This window comes from Uranotaenia lowii, chromosome 2 (genome assembly GCF_029784155.1).
Source record: "Uranotaenia lowii strain MFRU-FL chromosome 2, ASM2978415v1, whole genome shotgun sequence".
In the NCBI taxonomy this organism is placed as follows: Eukaryota; Metazoa; Arthropoda; class Insecta; order Diptera; family Culicidae; genus Uranotaenia; species Uranotaenia lowii.
The window spans coordinates 116,401,723-116,419,622 of record NC_073692.1 but is presented as its reverse complement, the minus strand read 5'-3'; the positions used below and the strand labels follow the sequence as shown (position 1 = coordinate 116,419,622).

Below are 17,900 nucleotides of genomic sequence, written 5' to 3'. Positions count from 1 at the left end.
GTCAAAATTGTCAAAATTGTCAAAATTGTCAAGATTGTCAAAATTGTCAAAATTGTCAAAATTGTCAAAATTGTCAAAATTGTTAAAATTGTCAAATTGTCAAAATTGTCAAAATTGTCAAAATTGTCAAAATTGTCAAAATTGTCAAAATTGTCAAAATTGTCAAAATTGTCAAAATTGTCAAAATTGTCAAAATTGTCAAAATTGTCAAAATTGTCAAAATTGTCAAAATTGTCAAAATTGTCAAAATTGTCAAAATTGTCAAAATTGTCAAAATTGTCAAAATTGTCAAAATTGTCAAAATTGTCAAAATTGTCAAAATTGTCAAAATTGTCAAAATTGTCAAAATTGTCAAAATTGTCAAAATTGTCAAAATTGTCAAAATTGTCAATATTGTCAAAATTGTCAAAATTGTCAAAATTGTCAAAATTGTCAAAATTGTCAAAATTGTCAAAATTGTCAAAATTGTCAAAATTGTCAAAATTGTCAAAATTGTCAAAATTGTCAAAATTGTCAATATTGTCAAAATTGTCAAAATTGTCAAAATTGTCAAAATTGTCAAAATTGTCAAAATTGTCAAAATTGTCAAAATTGTCAAAATTGTCAAAATTGTCAAAATTGTCAAAATTGTCAAAATTGTCAAAATTGTCAAAATTGTCAAAATTGTCAAAATTGTCAAAATTGTCAAAATTGTCAAAATTGTCAAAATTGTCAAAATTGTCAAAATTGTCAAAATTGTCAAAATTGTCAAAATTGTCAAAATTGTCAAAATTGTCAAAATTGTCAAAATTGTCAAAATTGTCAAAATTGTCAAAATTGTCAAAATTGTCAAAATTGTCAAAATTGTCAAAATTGTCAAAATTGTCAAAATTGTCAAAATTGTCAAAATTGTCAAAATTGTCAAAATTGTCAAAATTGTCAAAATTGTCAAAATTGTCAAAATTGTCAAAATTGTCAAAATTGTCAAAATTGTCAAAATTGTCAAAATTGTCAAAATTGTCAAAATTGTCAAAATTGTCAAAATTGTCAAAATTGTCAAAATTGTCAAAATTGTCAAAATTGTCAAAATTGTCAAAATTGTCAAAATTGTCAAAATTGTCAAAATTGTCAAAATTGTCAAAATTGTCAAAATTGTCAAAATTGTCAAAATTGTCAAAATTGTCAAAATTGTCAAAATTGTCAAAATTGTCAAAATTGTCAAAATTGTCAAAATTGTCAAAATTGTCAAAATTGTCAAAATTGTCAAAATTGTCAAAATTGTCAAAATTGTCAAAATTGTCAAAATTGTCAAAATTGTCAAAATTGTCAAAATTGTCAAAATTGTCAAAATTGTCAAAATTGTCAAAATTGTCAAAATTGTCAAAATTGTCAAAATTGTCAAAATTGTCAAAATTGTCAAAATTGTCAAAATTGTCAAAATTGTCAATATTTTCAAAATTGTCAAAATTGTCAAAATTATCAAAATTGTCAAAATTGTCAAGATTGTCAAAATTGTCAAAATTGTCAATATTGTCAAAATTGTCAAAATTGTCAAAATTGTCAAAATTGTCAAAATTGCCAAAATTGTCAAAATTGTCAAAATTGTCAAAATTGTCAAAATTGTCAAAATTGTCAAAATTGTCAAAATTGTCAAAATTGTCAAAATTGTCAAAATTGTCAAAATTGTCAAAATTGTCAAAATTGTCAAAATTGTCAAAATTGTCAAAATTGTCAAAATTGTCAAAATTGTCAAAATTGTCAAAATTGTCAAAATTGTCAAAATTGTCAAAATTGTCAAAATTGTCAAAATTGTCAAAATTGTCAAAATTGTCAAAATTGTCAAAATTGTCAAAATTGTCAAAATTGTCAAAATTGTCAAAATTGTCAAAATTGTCAAAATTGTCAAAATTGTCAAAATTGTCAAAATTGTCAAAATTGTCAAAATTGTCAAAATTGTCAAAATTGTCAAAATTGTCAAAATTGTCAAAATTGTCAAAATTGTCAAAATTGTCAAAATTGTCAAAATTGTCAAAATTGTCAAAATTGTCAAAATTGTCAAAATTGTCAAAATTGTCAAAATTGTCAAAATTGTCAAAATTGTCAAAATTGTCAAAATTGTCAAAATTGTCAAAATTGTCAAAATTGTCAAAATTGTCAAAATTGTCAAAATTGTCAAAATTGTCAAAATTGTCAAAATTGTCAAAATTGTCAAAATTGTCAAAATTGTCAAAATTGTCAAAATTGTCAAAATTGTCAAAATTGTCAAAATTGTCAAAATTGTCAAAATTGTCAAAATTGTCAAAATTGTCAAAATTGTCAAAATTGTCAAAATTGTCAAAATTGTCAAAATTGTCAAAATTGTCAAAATTGTCAAAATTGTCAAAATTGTCAAAATTGTCAAAATTGTCAAAATTGTCAAAATTGTCAAAATTGTCAAAATTGTCAAAATTGTCAAAGTTGTCACAATTGTCAAAATTGTCACCATTATCAAAATTGTCAAAATTGTCAAAATTGTCACCATTGTCAAAAATGTCAAAATTGTCAAAATTGTCAAAATTGTCAAAATTGTCAAAATTGTCAAGATTGTCAAAATTGTCAAAATTGTCAAAATTGTCAAAATTGTCAAAATTGTTAAAATTGTCAAATTGTCAAAATTGTCAAAATTGTCAAAATTGTCAAAATTGTCAAAATTGTCAAAATTGTCAAAATTGTCAAAATTGTCAAAATTGTCAAAATTGTCAAAATTGTCAAAATTGTCAAAATTGTCAAAATTGTCAAAATTGTCAAAATTGTCAAAATTGTCAAAATTGTCAAAATTGTCAAAATTGTCAAAATTGTCAAAATTGTCAAAATTGTCAAAATTGTCAAAATTGTCAAAATTGTCAAAATTGTCAATATTGTCAAAATTGTCAAAATTGTCAAAATTGTCAAAATTGTCAAAATTGTCAAAATTGTCAAAATTGTCAAAATTGTCAAAATTGTCAAAATTGTCAAAATTGTCAAAATTGTCAAAATTGTCAATATTGTCAAAATTGTCAAAATTGTCAAAATGGTCAAAATTGTCAAAATTGTCAAAATTGTCAAAATTGTCAAAATTGTCAAAATTGTCAAAATTGTCAAAATTGTCAAAATTGTCAAAATTGTCAAAATTGTCAAAATTGTCAAAATTGTCAAAATTGTCAAAATTGTCAAAATTGTCAAAATTGTCAAAATTGTCAAAATTGTCAAAATTGTCAAAATTGTCAAAATTGTCAAAATTGTCAAAATTGTCAAAATTGTCAAAATTGTCAAAATTGTCAAAATTGTCAAAATTGTCAAAATTGTCAAAATTGTCAAAATTGTCAAAATTGTCAAAATTGTCAAAATTGTCAAAATTGTCAAAATTGTCAAAATTGTCAAAATTGTCAAAATTGTCAAAATTGTCAAAATTGTCAAAATTGTCAAAATTGTCAAAATTGTCAAAATTGTCAAAATTGTCAAAATTGTCAAAATTGTCAAAATTGTCAAAATTGTCAAAATTGTCAAAATTGTCAAAATTGTCAAAATTGTCAAAATTGTCAAAATTGTCACAATTGTCAAAATTGTCAAAATTGTCAAAATTGTCAAAATTGTCAAAATTGTCAAAATTGTCAAAATTGTCAAAATTGTCAAAATTGTCAAAATTGTCAAAATTGTCAAAATTGTCAAAATTGTCAAAATTGTCAAAATTGTCAAAATTGTCAAAATTGTCAAAATTGTCAAAATTGTCAAAATTGTCAAAATTGTCAAAATTGTCAAAATTGTCAAAATTGTCAAAATTGTCAAAATTGTCAAAATTGTCAAAATTGTCAAAATTGTCAAAATTGTCAAAATTGTCAAAATTGTCAAAATTGTCAAAATTGTCAAAATTGTCAAAATTGTCAATATTTTCAAAATTGTCAAAATTGTCAAAATTATCAAAATTGTCAAAATTGTCAAGATTGTCAAAATTGTCAAAATTGTCAATATTGTCAAAATTGTCAAAATTGTCAAAATTGTCAAAATTGTCAAAATTGTCAAAATTGCCAAAATTGTCAAAATTGTCAAAATTGTCAAAATTGTCAAAATTGTCAAAATTGTCAAAATTGTCAAAATTGTCAAAATTGTCAAAATTGTCAAAATTGTCAAAATTGTCAAAATTGTCAAAATTGTCAAAATTGTCAAAATTGTCAAAATTGTCAAAATTGTCAAAATTGTCAAAATTGTCAAAATTGTCAAAATTGTCAAAATTGTCAAAATTGTCAAAATTGTCAAAATTGTCAAAATTGTCAAAATTGTCAAAATTGTCAAAATTGTCAAAATTGTCAAAATTGTCAAAATTGTCAAAATTGTCAAAATTGTCAAAATTGTCAAAATTGTCAAAATTGTCAAAATTGTCAAAATTGTCAAAATTGTCGAAATTGTCAAAATTGTCAAATTGCCAAAATTGTCAAAATTGTCAAAATTGTCAAAACTATCAAAATTGTCAAAATTGTCATAATTGTCAAAACAAAATTGTCAAAATTGTCAAAATTGTCAAAATTGTCAAAATGGTCTAAATTGTCAAAATTGTCCAAATTGTCAAAATTGTCCAAATTGTCAAAATTGTCCAAATTGACAAAATTGTAAAAACTGTCAAAATTGAATTTTTGAAAATAGATTTCCAATCAAATAAAAATAAAGATCGAGTCAGTGACATGTTACTAATAATTTTTTCAATGCAGTGCAACTTCTATGAATCCCAAGAGTAATTTAAGAGTTTTCAAACTTGAAAAACTGAGCGTAACATATGAAACGAGAATAAACATTCAAATCATTGTAGTACTGCGACCAGATAGTATCTATTGAAAATTGTCCCTTGTGTTATATATGCCAAGTCAAGAAAGGTCACTTTCATAATATATTACGTTTAGATAGTATTGCTAACTTGAGATTTAGCAGTTTCCAAATCAAATTTCACCGCTCGAAACTAGTGATTAAAAAACGTTCGAAATTAACTTATGCTGAACCATCGATACTATGTGGGAGCTAAATTTGAAAATTAAAGAATCAGTCACCTTGTTTATGTATGTGTTTACATTTTTTACGATTTTTATAACTCATTCATTTAGCTACTTAAACATGTTCCGATTGTTTGTTGGCAATTGTGTATTACATCATAATACAACCAGTATGCCCGCATAGACCATCCAATTAATGATCCACTCAGAACTAACATGACATAAAATCGGTTGGAATAGAATAAAGGGGCATCAACTTGACGCAATCTTCCCCTTTCCAATCGTTGAGGTGTTGAATAGACTCATAAATTTGGGACGTGACTTGAAGGTAAACAAATATACACTCCCCTCAAGAATGAGTTGGTTTGTTTGCTGTAGAACATAAACTAACATAAAAAAGCGTTTGAAAAATGTATTGAAAACTAGGAATGAACACAAGAACAAAAAAAACTTACTTAAAATGAAAGTGACCATTTTCATAAGGTATGTAACAGAATTTTTTTAAACGTAAATTTCAGAACGTTACCAAAACTCGTCGGATAGAATTCTGCTGCGAGGGCTTCGAGGAACGATTGGAAGAAACGGTTACCTTTGAAGGGATCAGCTCACCACCGAAGAACTCCACCATCCGGCTGAATTGTCGCCCGATTTGCCGCGGTGGTTGTGGCCGCGGCACTTGCGAAGCACCCAACCAATGCAGCTGCGAGGCCGGATTTACCGGAAAACATTGTACGCAACGTGAGTTTTTTAGGTTGATGTTCTATCGTTGTCGTCTGGTGTAGTGTATTTTATTTTCCTTCTAATTTTCTTATGTTTTATTTCGGAATAACAATTGTTCAAATTTTATTACAGGATGTCGCAACGGAACTTGGGGCGAGAACTGTAAGCATCGATGTCACTGCCAGAACCATTCCCTGTGCGATGGCAAAACGGGGCACTGTCGATGTTCGGATGGCTGGATTGGTAATCAGTTGAGTTTTTAATAGTGTTTTTTTTCTTCGATGGCGAAGTGTTCGACTCATTTCTATTTTTAACTTGTTTCAGTTGTGAATCGCCATGTCCCGCAGGTCATTTTGGAACTATGTGCAAGAGCAAGTGCAACTGTAACACTACAAGATGTCATCACATTTCGGGTAAATGTCTGGCTGATCATAGTCAGGTTATGTTTGAAAACATTACTCGAATCGTGGAAAACATCACTTCCGGTGAAAGCACGGAGAGAATATCTGCGGAACAGTGGATCAAAATTGAAACTGAGCCTATTTCCACTTCAACAACTTCAACGACCACATCGATTCCAAACAACGCGACTTACGCGCAATCCTTCCAAGAATACATTCCTTCAAATGTCAGTGTAAGTTTTGTACCTTTGGAAAATTTGACAACGACCACAGAAGCCACATTGATCAATGATTCAACAATTTACGAAATATTGGCAACAACAACCAAATACGAAATAACTTTCATCAATACCTCAGTAGAAGATGTAAGCTCTCAATCTGATGCGGAGAACATAACATCGTCGAGTGAACCGGAATTTGTATTAGTAGAATCAGAAGAACGATCCGATCTGATCGAATTCGTCGATGACAAAGACTACGATGAAAAGGAACAGGAAGTGAACCATAAACAGGCCGTAATAACTATATCCTGTTTGCTCCTTACGCTAGGTTTACTTCTATCAGTGGTAGCGTACATGAAGAAAATAAATCGTCGGGCGATCGAAGTTCAAAGTCAAAAACAGCTACCCGCACTTCATTGCACAACGGTTATAACCAAAGGACCAGATAGTCCCAGAGTTCTCGAACCTCTTCCTGAACCACCTCACGTAATCTACACCAGAGTGAAGGCGAAAAACCAAAGGAATGCTCTGAACGCGCAAATTGGTTTGTTTCTTCCTGCCCTCTAACTGAACCAATGTTCTTCCTAACCTTCTCTTATTTTCCCTTCCAGAACACTACGATATTCCAATCAACAACTCATCGGTTTCGCCGTTCCAATTTCCCGTCATTAACGGAGGAGTGAAGTTGGATGGAACGCCGGCCAGGAAGTACAGCGTGGAGCACATCTATGACGAAATCCAGTATCCGGCACTGGGTGATCCCAACGAGCAGCAGCAACAGCAGCGTGCCGGCGACAACGGCGATGTCAACAGTATCGAGTGTTGGCCAGCCAAGGTCGCTCCGGTTAAGGTGATCGACGAAATTAAGGGGAAATAAAGTTATAAGTTTTTTTTAATAATTTTGTAGACTGCATGTTTTTATTCGAAATACTTTTTAGAGGGTGTATAACTTTCATCAAATGAGAGACTCGACTTTCTTTTGACTAAATAACAATCTTTATTTCACTTTGATTTTTGATTTTTACAAGAGTGTACAATATAAGTGTTCTACCTTTAAAGGTACTTCAACTTCAGTTTGTTAAATTTGAATGTATTTTTGGAAAATGTCTACACATTTTGTTTTAGTTTTTAAATTATTAACACTACACTACCTACTCAATTAACTTAACCTACTATATACAACCTTAAACTAAAGTGCGCAAATTATCGCGTGTTCTGAGGTGGAGCACCTCTCTCCATATTTCAAGCAATAGTTATTGAATTTTGTTTCCAGGGTATCTAGGTCCGGGAGCTCATGTACCTCGCTTGTTCTTGTCGAGGGGGGAAGGTCATGAATCATTTTCAAAACTTTGTTTTGAACGCGCTGGAGTCGCTGTTTGTGAGTCTCAGCACAGGTTTTCCACACAGGGATCGCGTATTCCAATAAGGGGTATATTATTTGTTTGTATACGGCCATCTGATTTTTTAAACACAGTTTAGATGTTCTATTTATTAATGGGTACAATGCTCTGATAAGAATATTGCATTTATTGATATTTTTATCAATATGTGCCAAGAAAGTCAGATGGCTGTCTAAAGTGAGTCCAAGATAGACAACCTCTTTTGACCATTCAATGAGGGAACCTTGACACCGGATTTTGCAGTCCACCGACGGAACGAATCTGGGCGATCTCGAGTGAGGGAACACGATGGCTTGGGTCTTAGTTACGTTGATCACAATTTTCCAGCTGATGTAATACTCGTTTAAAGTATCCCGGCCTCTCTGATGTTTAATCCTTCATTTCATGAATTTTTATTTTTCGTTAAAAATCATTTCAAATAGTTGCAAATAATGTGTACATCAAGAAAAAAATTGCAATAAAGTACGATTTTTTACTTATTCCATGCACTAATTGATGCCAATTTGTTACTTTATGAAACGAAGGGTTAAGTGTTAGAGCTCGGATGTGACGACCGTTGTACATAATCGCCGCGTCATCTGCGTATTGATTACATTACACCGTTCTCAGCGAGGGACGGGATGTCAGAGGTGTAAATATAGTACAATAATGGCCCCAGGATACTACCTTGTGGTACACCAGCATCGATGTTTAATGGTTCGGAACTTATGCTCTGCAGACCAACCCGGAATGCTCTGTTAGAGAGATAGCTCTTTATGATCTTGATCAAATATGTTGGAAAATTGAGTCGGTACAGTTTGTACACCAAGCCATCATGCCACACATTGTCAAAGGCCTTTTCAATGTCCAAGAGTGCTGTAGGGTTTTACTCTAAACGTTGAAATATATGCATATCTTAAAATGATACTACCTTGAGAGTTCTATGCATCTTGGGAAATGATGCTACCTGGGAGGGAGAATGATGACAGGCAGAGGAAGACGAGACAGAGAGTTCTGGAGTACGGATGTGTGAAGACGAATAGTAAACGTGAAAGCAGAGGTTTGTGCAATATCGCGGAAGCAGAAATTACGGTATCTTATAAGTGCCATTGCTGTCGTCTTGTGACTTGACTTGTTCCTTTGGATGATGTTAGTAACTCGGTTGAGTTGATGGATGATGGATCTGCCTTTGCGAAACCTAAATTGTGCTTCAGGGAGGATACTGTTCTCTTCGGAAAATAGGATTAACCGACTCTGTAGTCCTTTCGAACAGCTTTGAAAGGGCAGAGAGCAAGCTGATTGGACGATAGCTCAGAGGAGCAGTAGGATCTTTCCCGGGCTTGAGAATTGGTATGACCTTGGTTAGCTTCCATAGTGAGGGGAAGTAAGATAGCCTCCAACAGCGGTTGAATATTCTAGCTAAAAAGGCAAAAGATCCATGGCTCATGTGCATGAGCTCAAGGTTAAAGGTTTTGTCAAAACCGGGGGCCTTTATATTCTTAGATCTTCGGATAAGATCTATAAGCTCTTCTGCAGTTATTTCCGCTTTTTCTGGGACCGAGTTTTAGGTAACATCAACGGCAGCGATCCCTTCAACAACGAGCGATTCGAAAGGACTAACAATATTACTACCTAAGTTATGGGACAATACAAATTGTTGCCCTAGAGCGTTTACCTTTTCTGATGGGGTAATGAGAGGATTGGCATTCCCATGTACAACAAGAGGGGGGATAGGTTTTGGTTTTTTCTTCAGAATTTTTGCTAAGGACAAGAAGGGTTTCGAGTTGGGGGGTATTTGACGAAGCTTATTGCGGAATTCCCTATTCTTCAGATCCTGGGGCCGTCCCTGAATAACCATGGAAAGTTGATTGAACATATTTTTCTTGGTATCGTCTCCAGTGCGTTGGTATTGACGTCGATACTTGTTTCTCAATCTGATGATGTTTTTGGCGATGCTATCAATATGGAGAGAGGTACTCACCTGATTCTGCTGCACTGGTACCGTCGATTCTCGGGCCACGGATATTGCTCGCTGGAGAGATTCCAGCGCCTGATCGACGTCTTCCGAAGAGTCCAGGGAGTGGTCCATGTTGATGTTCGCCTCGACGATCCGCTCAAATTCTGTCCAATTGGCCCGTTGATAGTTATGCCGAGGAGAACTGGCTATGGTCTCGGCAGTGGCACCAAGTCTCAGCACCACCGGATAGTGGTCAGAAGAGAGCTCTTTGAAAACCTCCGGAATTTCGTTGATGACCATGTTGGACAAAAAGATGTCTAAAACTGAGTGAACCCCTGATCTAGATAGTCGGGTTGGAGATTCAGGCGAAAGGATGTTATACTGCCCAGTTTCGAGGTCTTCGGCCAGGATGTTTCCGTTGCTGTTCCTTTTTCGATTGCCCCACAGCTAGTGCCGAGCGTTGAGATCCCCTGCGATGATAAATTTAGCCTGTCGTCGGGTCAGTTTAGCCAAGTCGTTTCGTAGAAGGGAAGCAGTACCACCCCGGATAGTTGCTTGCTTGGGACAGTACGCTGCGATGACGATAAATGGGCCAGATGATGACGTGATCTCGACTCCTATGGCTTCGATAAGTTTTAATTGAAAGCTCGGTAACAGACGACAGCTGACGTTGCGCCTCATTGCAACAGCCACATCTCCACCTCCTTCGTTGATTCGATCGAAACGCAAAAGCCTGTAGTTGGGAAGATATATATTGACATCCGGTTCAAGATGCGGTGATGATGGCAATGTCAATATTCTTTTCGACGAGGAAGTCGAGCAACTCCAGATGCTTGTTCTTTAAAAAGCAAGCGTTCCAGTTGATGATGTTGATAGGCCTATGGTCCATTTCGATTGATAAGTGAGACAATCGCTGCCAATTGCTGACTGCGGGTTTTGTATTTGCGCTTGATTTCAATCGCAGCAGTGATGATCTAGATTAGCTCCTCCGTTGATAGTGGGACATCGTCGTTAGGTATACTGGCAGAAGCACCAGCGAAGGAGCCAGCTGTGGCCCCAGCATATGATAGGCCAGGTGTGATGATGGACGCTTGAGTTTCGAAGGATTTGGTACAGGTGAGGCGGGGCTGGACTGACCGGTTTCGGCTCTGTTGATTGTTGTTTGGTAGCGGTAGGGGATTAAGCACTGGGATCATTCTTGGTTGTAGAGGTGGAAACTGGTCCGGAGTGAAAACAGCAGGCTTGCGATGCCGGCCGGGTTGGTTGGCAGCCGATGCTTCTTTTCGGATTCAGATAAACTCCGCACGCTTTGGATAGGTGCGACTGGTGGCACGATGGTTTTGTTCACAGTTAGCACATTTTGGTTCCATTTCATCGTCATCGGTCTGAACACAGGTCGCTGATGATAAGTGTTCTCCAGCACACTGTTCACATCGCGGCGGCATTCGGCAGTTCCTAGTTCCGTGGCCGAACCACAAGCAGTTAGTGCATTGGGTAACATCTCTGTGCTGGGGGCGGTATGGTTCCCATTGGAAGATGACACGAAATAGTTGCTTGATGTGTCGTAGAGCGCCAATGGTTGTTGAGGCCTTGAAGAAATGGATTAAGAACAATTCGTCTCGGAAGGGATCATCCTTGGCAGCTTGAGACCGGTGGGACATGGGATAGACCGCTTCAGGCTTGAGCCCAAGATTTTTCAACTCAGATTCCACCTTCTCCTTATCCTATGCCGGTAAACCACGCAACACAATCTTTAGCGGTTTTGTTGTTGGATTGTCGTGAGTATAATGGGGCACTCGCTGGGTGGTTAGAAGTTTGCCAACTTTTTGGTATTCCTCCAAGAAATAGCATATGATTTTAGTTCCTTTGCTGCAGTTTTGAATAGCGGCTCTCGAGAAAGTTCAGCAAGTTTCGATCGTAGTTGCACTAAATCTTTGATGGGTGTGGGAAGCAAGGGGGACGCGAAAGCAGAACGGGCTCATTATTTCCATTTTCCACCGGAAGAATGGCAAACTTGTTGTTTTGCAACAGGTGGTTTGATGCTGGTACCTGGTGATTTTCGGACTGAGTTTGCGTGCGACTTTTCTTGGGTATTGCGCCAGTGGATGCAGCTACAGGTGGACTTGAACTGCTCGTATTCTTTTTCCTCTTCCGAAAAGCTGTGGGGCCTCATGGAATCACAGTCGGATGTCTCGATTAAAGAGGAAGGATGCTTGCCTTCCATCGCTGTTTTCTGTGCAAGCCCTAAAAGGCACTCCAACACGGTCGCAACGTTCGCGGTTCTTCCAGAGCGGGAAAATAAAACGAATGGAATCAAAGTAGGCGGGAAAAACACAACGCGTAGAAAGGCAAATCGGCTTTAGAAGTAAGCAGCAATAGGTCCCAACATCAAAACCTCATCGGAATCAGTAAGAAATGTGTCATCTCGATGACAACTTATTTGGTGAGATCCAACCTGTTCATAATTTTCAATTTTTGACTTTTAAATAGTTTAATTTTTTTAAAACATATGAAGCCTTTGGTTATCTGTCAGGTTTATGCCGGGGGTCCTCAGATCTTCCCCAAAATTGAAAATTTAATTAATTTTTACGACACATTTATTTTTTCAATAGCTGACCAGGAGTGCTTTGCTACACCTTCCAAAAATAAATTAAGTTTTGGACAAATAAATAAATTTTGATTCTTTTCGGCATCATTTCAAATCAAATTTTATGATAATTCTGAAGCAATCGCTTTTAAATGAGAGCTGCAACTGGAGTTTCGAACTGCATTACAAAGATAATTCAATCTGGAACTATGTTTTTCAATTTTTGCAATGCAATGCTCTTTTTTATAAGCCTAATTAGTTCTTTAATTATGCCAAAATGTAGGTTTTACTGGTATGAATTCCTCGCCATTTCCTCCTTTCAATGCGAGGATTGCTCACGAACTTCTATAGACACCTTTTTAGTATCTGATAAGAATCCCAATTTTGCTCCATTTATCTGATAAGATTTTGAACTATAGAGGAAGGTCTCAAGTAATTCCTACGCAAACACGTTTTGCTTGATAAGTACTCGATTCATACCGGAAAACTATATAGAAGCCCCCCTTTTGCCTTCCCATCCTCAACTGCTTGAAAGAGGTAGGAATCCCCAAAAACTCTCTCACATCAAATTTGGATCTCATATCATATCTCCCTTCAATTGGGAATAAAATAAGAGAAGAGGGGAGATCTTCTTTTATTCCAATGGAAGAATGGAGAAGTCTAAAAAAAAACTAATTTTCGTATCAAAGTGCCCTCCCATGGAAAATTTTGTATTACTTGCTCGATGGGCTCTCAAATTATTCGAAAAATTGTGTCTTCTCTCCCTATCACACCATTGTAAGGAGGCAGTGATACAAATTAAGCATAGAAACAGGTCTCCTATCTCCCATGCCAAATTTGGATCCATTTGCTCGATTAATTCTCAAATTATTTACCAAAAATGTATGGGAGCCTTCTCCTCCTAACTAATTCGCCACGTGAAGAACGGAGTTATTTCAAAATATTATAGAAAGATTCCTCGTATTCAAACACTTTACCATGCCAAATTTGGTTCCATTTGCTTGGTTATATCTCCAGCTGAAAATTGTAAAGAAGCCCCCCCCTCCCCCTTTCTATCTCCCCACTGAAAAGAGGCACAAGGCGTTTCTCGGACACAAACGCCTTCCGATGGAATATTTGGTTCAATTTGCCTGAATAATTCTTGAGTTATGCTATAAAAATGGTAAAGTAAGAGGGGGTTTCCTCCTCCCTACATACCCAAAAAATAATCATTGAAACATTTCGCGTTGGCTGGTAAACGGTGGATAATGTGCAACACGAGACCCCATAGTGGTCATATCACCTCTTATTCACAACTCCTATCTCTACCTCCCCGTGGTGCCGGCTGGGATGCGAGTAACCTAAGCGGAGATCGGGTACCCAACCCCGGTGGATGCTTTGGTCGCATGCAGACTGAGAAGGTGGCCGCACTGTTCCCCAGATCAGGGGCGGCGTGCAACAACAACCGAGCGTCTGTTCTCCAGGTCAGGGGCGGCTCAAACAGCGTCTGTCTTGTAACAAGCGGCTGAATTTATGAAATGCGGCTCCCGCCAGCTAAGTCCAAGATGGCAGCCCCATCGCGGGATAGGGACTTTAGGCTAACAACCTACTGCTCCCGATTTGAAATTGTTACGGAATCCGAAAGAAATGACCGACCTGGAACTTTGGCGACGACTTTTAGCATGAAAACACGGACACGAATTGGAACTTGGAACGTTTTAACCCTTGCCCAACAAGGCAAACTGGAACAACTTGCTAGAGAGGCTAGCCGCCTCAAGCTTGAAATTCTGGGACTGAGCGAAGTCCGTTGGCCTAACACTGGAGAACACAAGACACAGTCCGGGCAAGTACTGCTTTACTCTGGAATACGAGGAGAACATGCTACTCGGGAACGAGGAGTTGGTTTCCTGTTAAGCCCGCAGGCCTACGCGGCCCTCATTAGATGGGAACCGATAAACGAAAGAATAATCGTAGCCAGATTCAGAACACGGGTTAGAAACCTTACAATGGTCCAGTGTTATGCGCCAACTGACGTTGCCGACTTGCAGGAGAAAGAGCAGTTTTACAGTCAACTGAACAGCGTGGTTGAGAGAATTCCGAAGGGTGACATTCAAATCCATTTGGGCGACTTCAACGCAAAGATTGGCTCCGACAATCAGGACCTTGAGCGCATCATGGGGCGCCATGGCCTAGGACAGATGAGCGAAAACGGAGAGCTGTTTGTAGAATTTTGTGGCAACAACAACATGGTAATCGGTGGATCGCTCTTCCCCCATCGACCAGCACATAAGGTCACTTGGGTATCCCGAGATGGCCGAACAGAAAATCAAATTGACCACATCTGCATCAGCCGAAAATGGAGAAGGAGCCTTCTTGATGTCCGCAACAAACGAAGCGCAGACATTGCATCTGACCATCACCTCGTCCTTGGCGAGATACGACTGAGAGTTGCGCGAGTCCAACGGCGCGAGGAGAAAGTCGGGTGTCGATACGACGTCCGCCGGTTGGAGAATCCAGAGGTGAAAAGGGCATACGTTGAACAGCTAGAATCCCGAGCCTCGGAGCTGCCGACAGACGGAACAGTCGAAGAACAGTGGTGTGGAATCAAGAATGCCTTTATCACGACGAGCCATGGTACTCTCGGTAAAGTTTGTGGAAGAAGGAGTGAATGGATGTCGGATGAAACTTGGAGGATGGTCGATGATCGGAGAAAGGCGAAAGTCGGAATTGAGCAGGCATGTACCGGGTCAGCCAAAGCAGCCACCCGCTTACGATATGCGGAGCTGGAAAAGGCAGTTAAACGAGCTTGTAGACGAGACAAGAGAGCCTGGACAAACTCCCTAGCCGAAGAGGGAGAAAGAGCCGCCGCCAATGGAGATATCCGATTACTTTATGACATTTCTCGCCGCCTCAGTGGTGCAAGGACTAATGCAAAAATGCCGCTAAAAGACCGAGCAGGTCAGTTATTGACCGATCGAACAGATCAGCTCAAACGATGGACTGAGCATTTCGAACAACTCTTCCGAGTCACGAATAGCGATGGCCAACAAAACTCGCAGCTCGAAGCGCCAACAGTAAGTCGCATAAATGGCGTCAACTCGGAAGCGCCCTCGCTGGCTGAAATAGAAGCGGCAATCAAAAACATGAAATCCAACAAAGCACCTGGGATCGATTGCATCCCTGCTGAAATGCTGAAAGCCGACCCTGCCCTATCAGCACAAATGTTGCACCGTCTTTTCGCTGACATCTGGGATACTGCAACATTCCCGGCCGACTGGAGGCAGGGTATCCTCGTAAAGGTCCCGAAGAAAGGAGACCTGACAGAGTGCGGTAACTGGCGAGGCATAACGTTGATCTGTACAACCCTCAAAGTACTCTGCAAAGTGATCCTGAACAGGATCCAGGAGAAAATCGACGCTACACTCCGACGGCAACAAGCTGGATTCCGATCCGGACGATCATGTGTGGACCACATCACAACGCTACGAATCATACTGGAACAAATCAACGAGCTCCAGGACTCTCTTCTGCTGGTGTTCGTTGATTTCGAAAAAGCATTCGACCGACTTAACCATGAAAACATCTGGGCGGCTCTAAGGCGACGAGGGGTCCCAGAGAAACTAGTCCATCTCATCGAAGCACAGTACGAGACATTCTCGTGCAAGGTCTTGCACGACGGTGTCTTGTCCGAACCAATCCCGGTAACTGCTGGAGTGAGACAAGGATGTATTCTATCACCGCTACTTTTCCTAACCGTAATGGATGAGATTCTAATTGGATCGATTGACTGTGCACCGAACCGAGGATTGCCGTGGAATCCTTCAACAATGGAGCAACTGAACGACCTTGACCTGGCTGACGATATTGTTTTGCTCGCCCAAACACAACCAGATATGCAGAGCAAACTCGACGACCTCACCGAAAGTTCCAAGGCAGCAGGTCTCAAAGTCAATGTCGGAAAGACCAAGTCGATGGAGATCAACACAGGAAATCCCTCCAGTTTCATGGTAGCTGGACAACAAGTTGAGAAAGTTGAGTGCTTCCAGTATCTTGGTAGCCAGATAACGCCTGATGGTGGTACCAGGAAAGACATCGAAACCCGGATCAGAAAGGCCCGATTTGCGTTTGCGAGTCTCCGAAACATCTGGCGGTCAAGCCAGATATCTCTACGAACGAAAATACGAATCTTCAACTCAAACGTCAAATCCGTATTGCTGTACGGGTGCGAAACTTGGTGCACATATGCGGTGACGACGCGAAAACTGCAAGTATTTGTAAACCGCTGCCTGCGGAACATCATCCGCGCTTGGTGGCCTGGCAACTGGATCTCGAATGAGGAACTACATCGCCGGTGTCATCAAAGGGCTCTAGAAATCGAGATTCGGGAACGTAAGTGGAGATGGATTGGGCACACGCTGCGAAGAGATGAAAACGAGATTTGCAGAGAGGCGCTAGATTGGAATCCAGAAGGTCATCGAAGAAGAGGCAGACCCAGAAACTCGTGGCGGCGAAGCCTAGCCGCTGAAATCCGAACTGTCGACGAGAATCTTGACTGGGACCAAGTGAAGACGCTGGCCCCGGATCGTCAACAGTGGAGGTCTTTTACCACGGCCCTATGCACCGGAGGATCGGCGCGGGATCATTAAGTAAGTAAGTAAGTAAGTAAACATTTCGCGTATCCAAATACAATTACATGACAAATACAAATCCATTTGCTTGCCTAATTCTTGAGTTATGTAAAAAAATTGTAAGAAAGCCCCCTCCCCCTCTTCATATTTCATCTTACTCAAACTGTATTAGGAACCTTCCCCGGCCTCAAAGCATACACCTGCCAAGTTTCAAGCCAATCGGTTCAGTAGTTTTCAAATCTATAGGGAACAGACAGACAGACATATAGACAAAAGTCCATTTTCATATTCGGTTAGATTTTTTGGAAATAAAATAAAACCATATTTCAAAGCTTTCCCAAGCAACCAAAAGTTCGGATAACATTCCTCTATCAGGTTTGATCAGCTTAATCGAGTATGGTAATATAACTTCTTTCCAGCTCAATTTTTAAGTAGTTAAACGAACTTTAAAGTTGACAAAAAGTTCGCATAAATCGTCAAACAACTTGTAACCAGCTTCAAAATCCACTTTATAAGCAGCATAAAAAATCGAAAAAATTACTCTTCCGCTCCTTCAATTGCCTTCTCAAGTCTGCTATTTTGATTCATATTCATCAACTATATTTGTTACTAACTCACATTACATTTAAAAAACACGTTCTTACCAAGCCTCGAACCCGAGCTCACCGCTTGAAAGTTGAGATCCATACTTATTGCCCTATATGAACATCATGAGTAGGCAACGATTTTATTCGATGTGATGATTTTCTTTAAAACGACTTTCAGGTTCTTTATTTCTACTTAATTCCCACTTTCAAGCTGTTAAAAAGTTCTTCCGGAACTTAATGTGTACTTCATATAGTTGTTTCCCAAGTAACGATATGTGTTTATTTATGCAAACACGTGTTGAAGTTCGAAAAAAGTAGATTTTAGCCTTTAAATCTACTTCAAAGTTTCTATAATAGGAAGTTGTTTTTGAATGCCCGTTGGAACTAATTAAAAACTTTCAAGTTTACAAAATAGTACAACAGAGACTTTTTACGAACTATTGAGCTGTACAAACAGACTTGCAA

General features: G+C 38.1%; 1 protein-coding gene across 1 annotated transcript in view; it reads left to right on the top strand.

Moving 5' to 3' along the window:
* The first annotated feature begins 5,436 nt into the window (after window positions 1–5,436).
* The window catches only part of LOC129741796 (fibrillin-1-like), a 51,167-nt gene continuing 38,703 nt past the window's right edge, over window positions 5,437–17,900 (top strand). Inside the window, exons 1-5 of the mRNA XM_055733585.1 lie at window positions 5,437–5,442; window positions 5,495–5,714; window positions 5,829–5,946; window positions 6,021–6,862; window positions 6,930–7,183. Coding sequence (XP_055589560.1) covers window positions 5,437–5,442; window positions 5,495–5,714; window positions 5,829–5,946; window positions 6,021–6,862; window positions 6,930–7,183 — 1,440 coding nt within the window. The remainder of the gene's footprint in view (window positions 5,443–5,494; window positions 5,715–5,828; window positions 5,947–6,020; window positions 6,863–6,929; window positions 7,184–17,900) is intronic.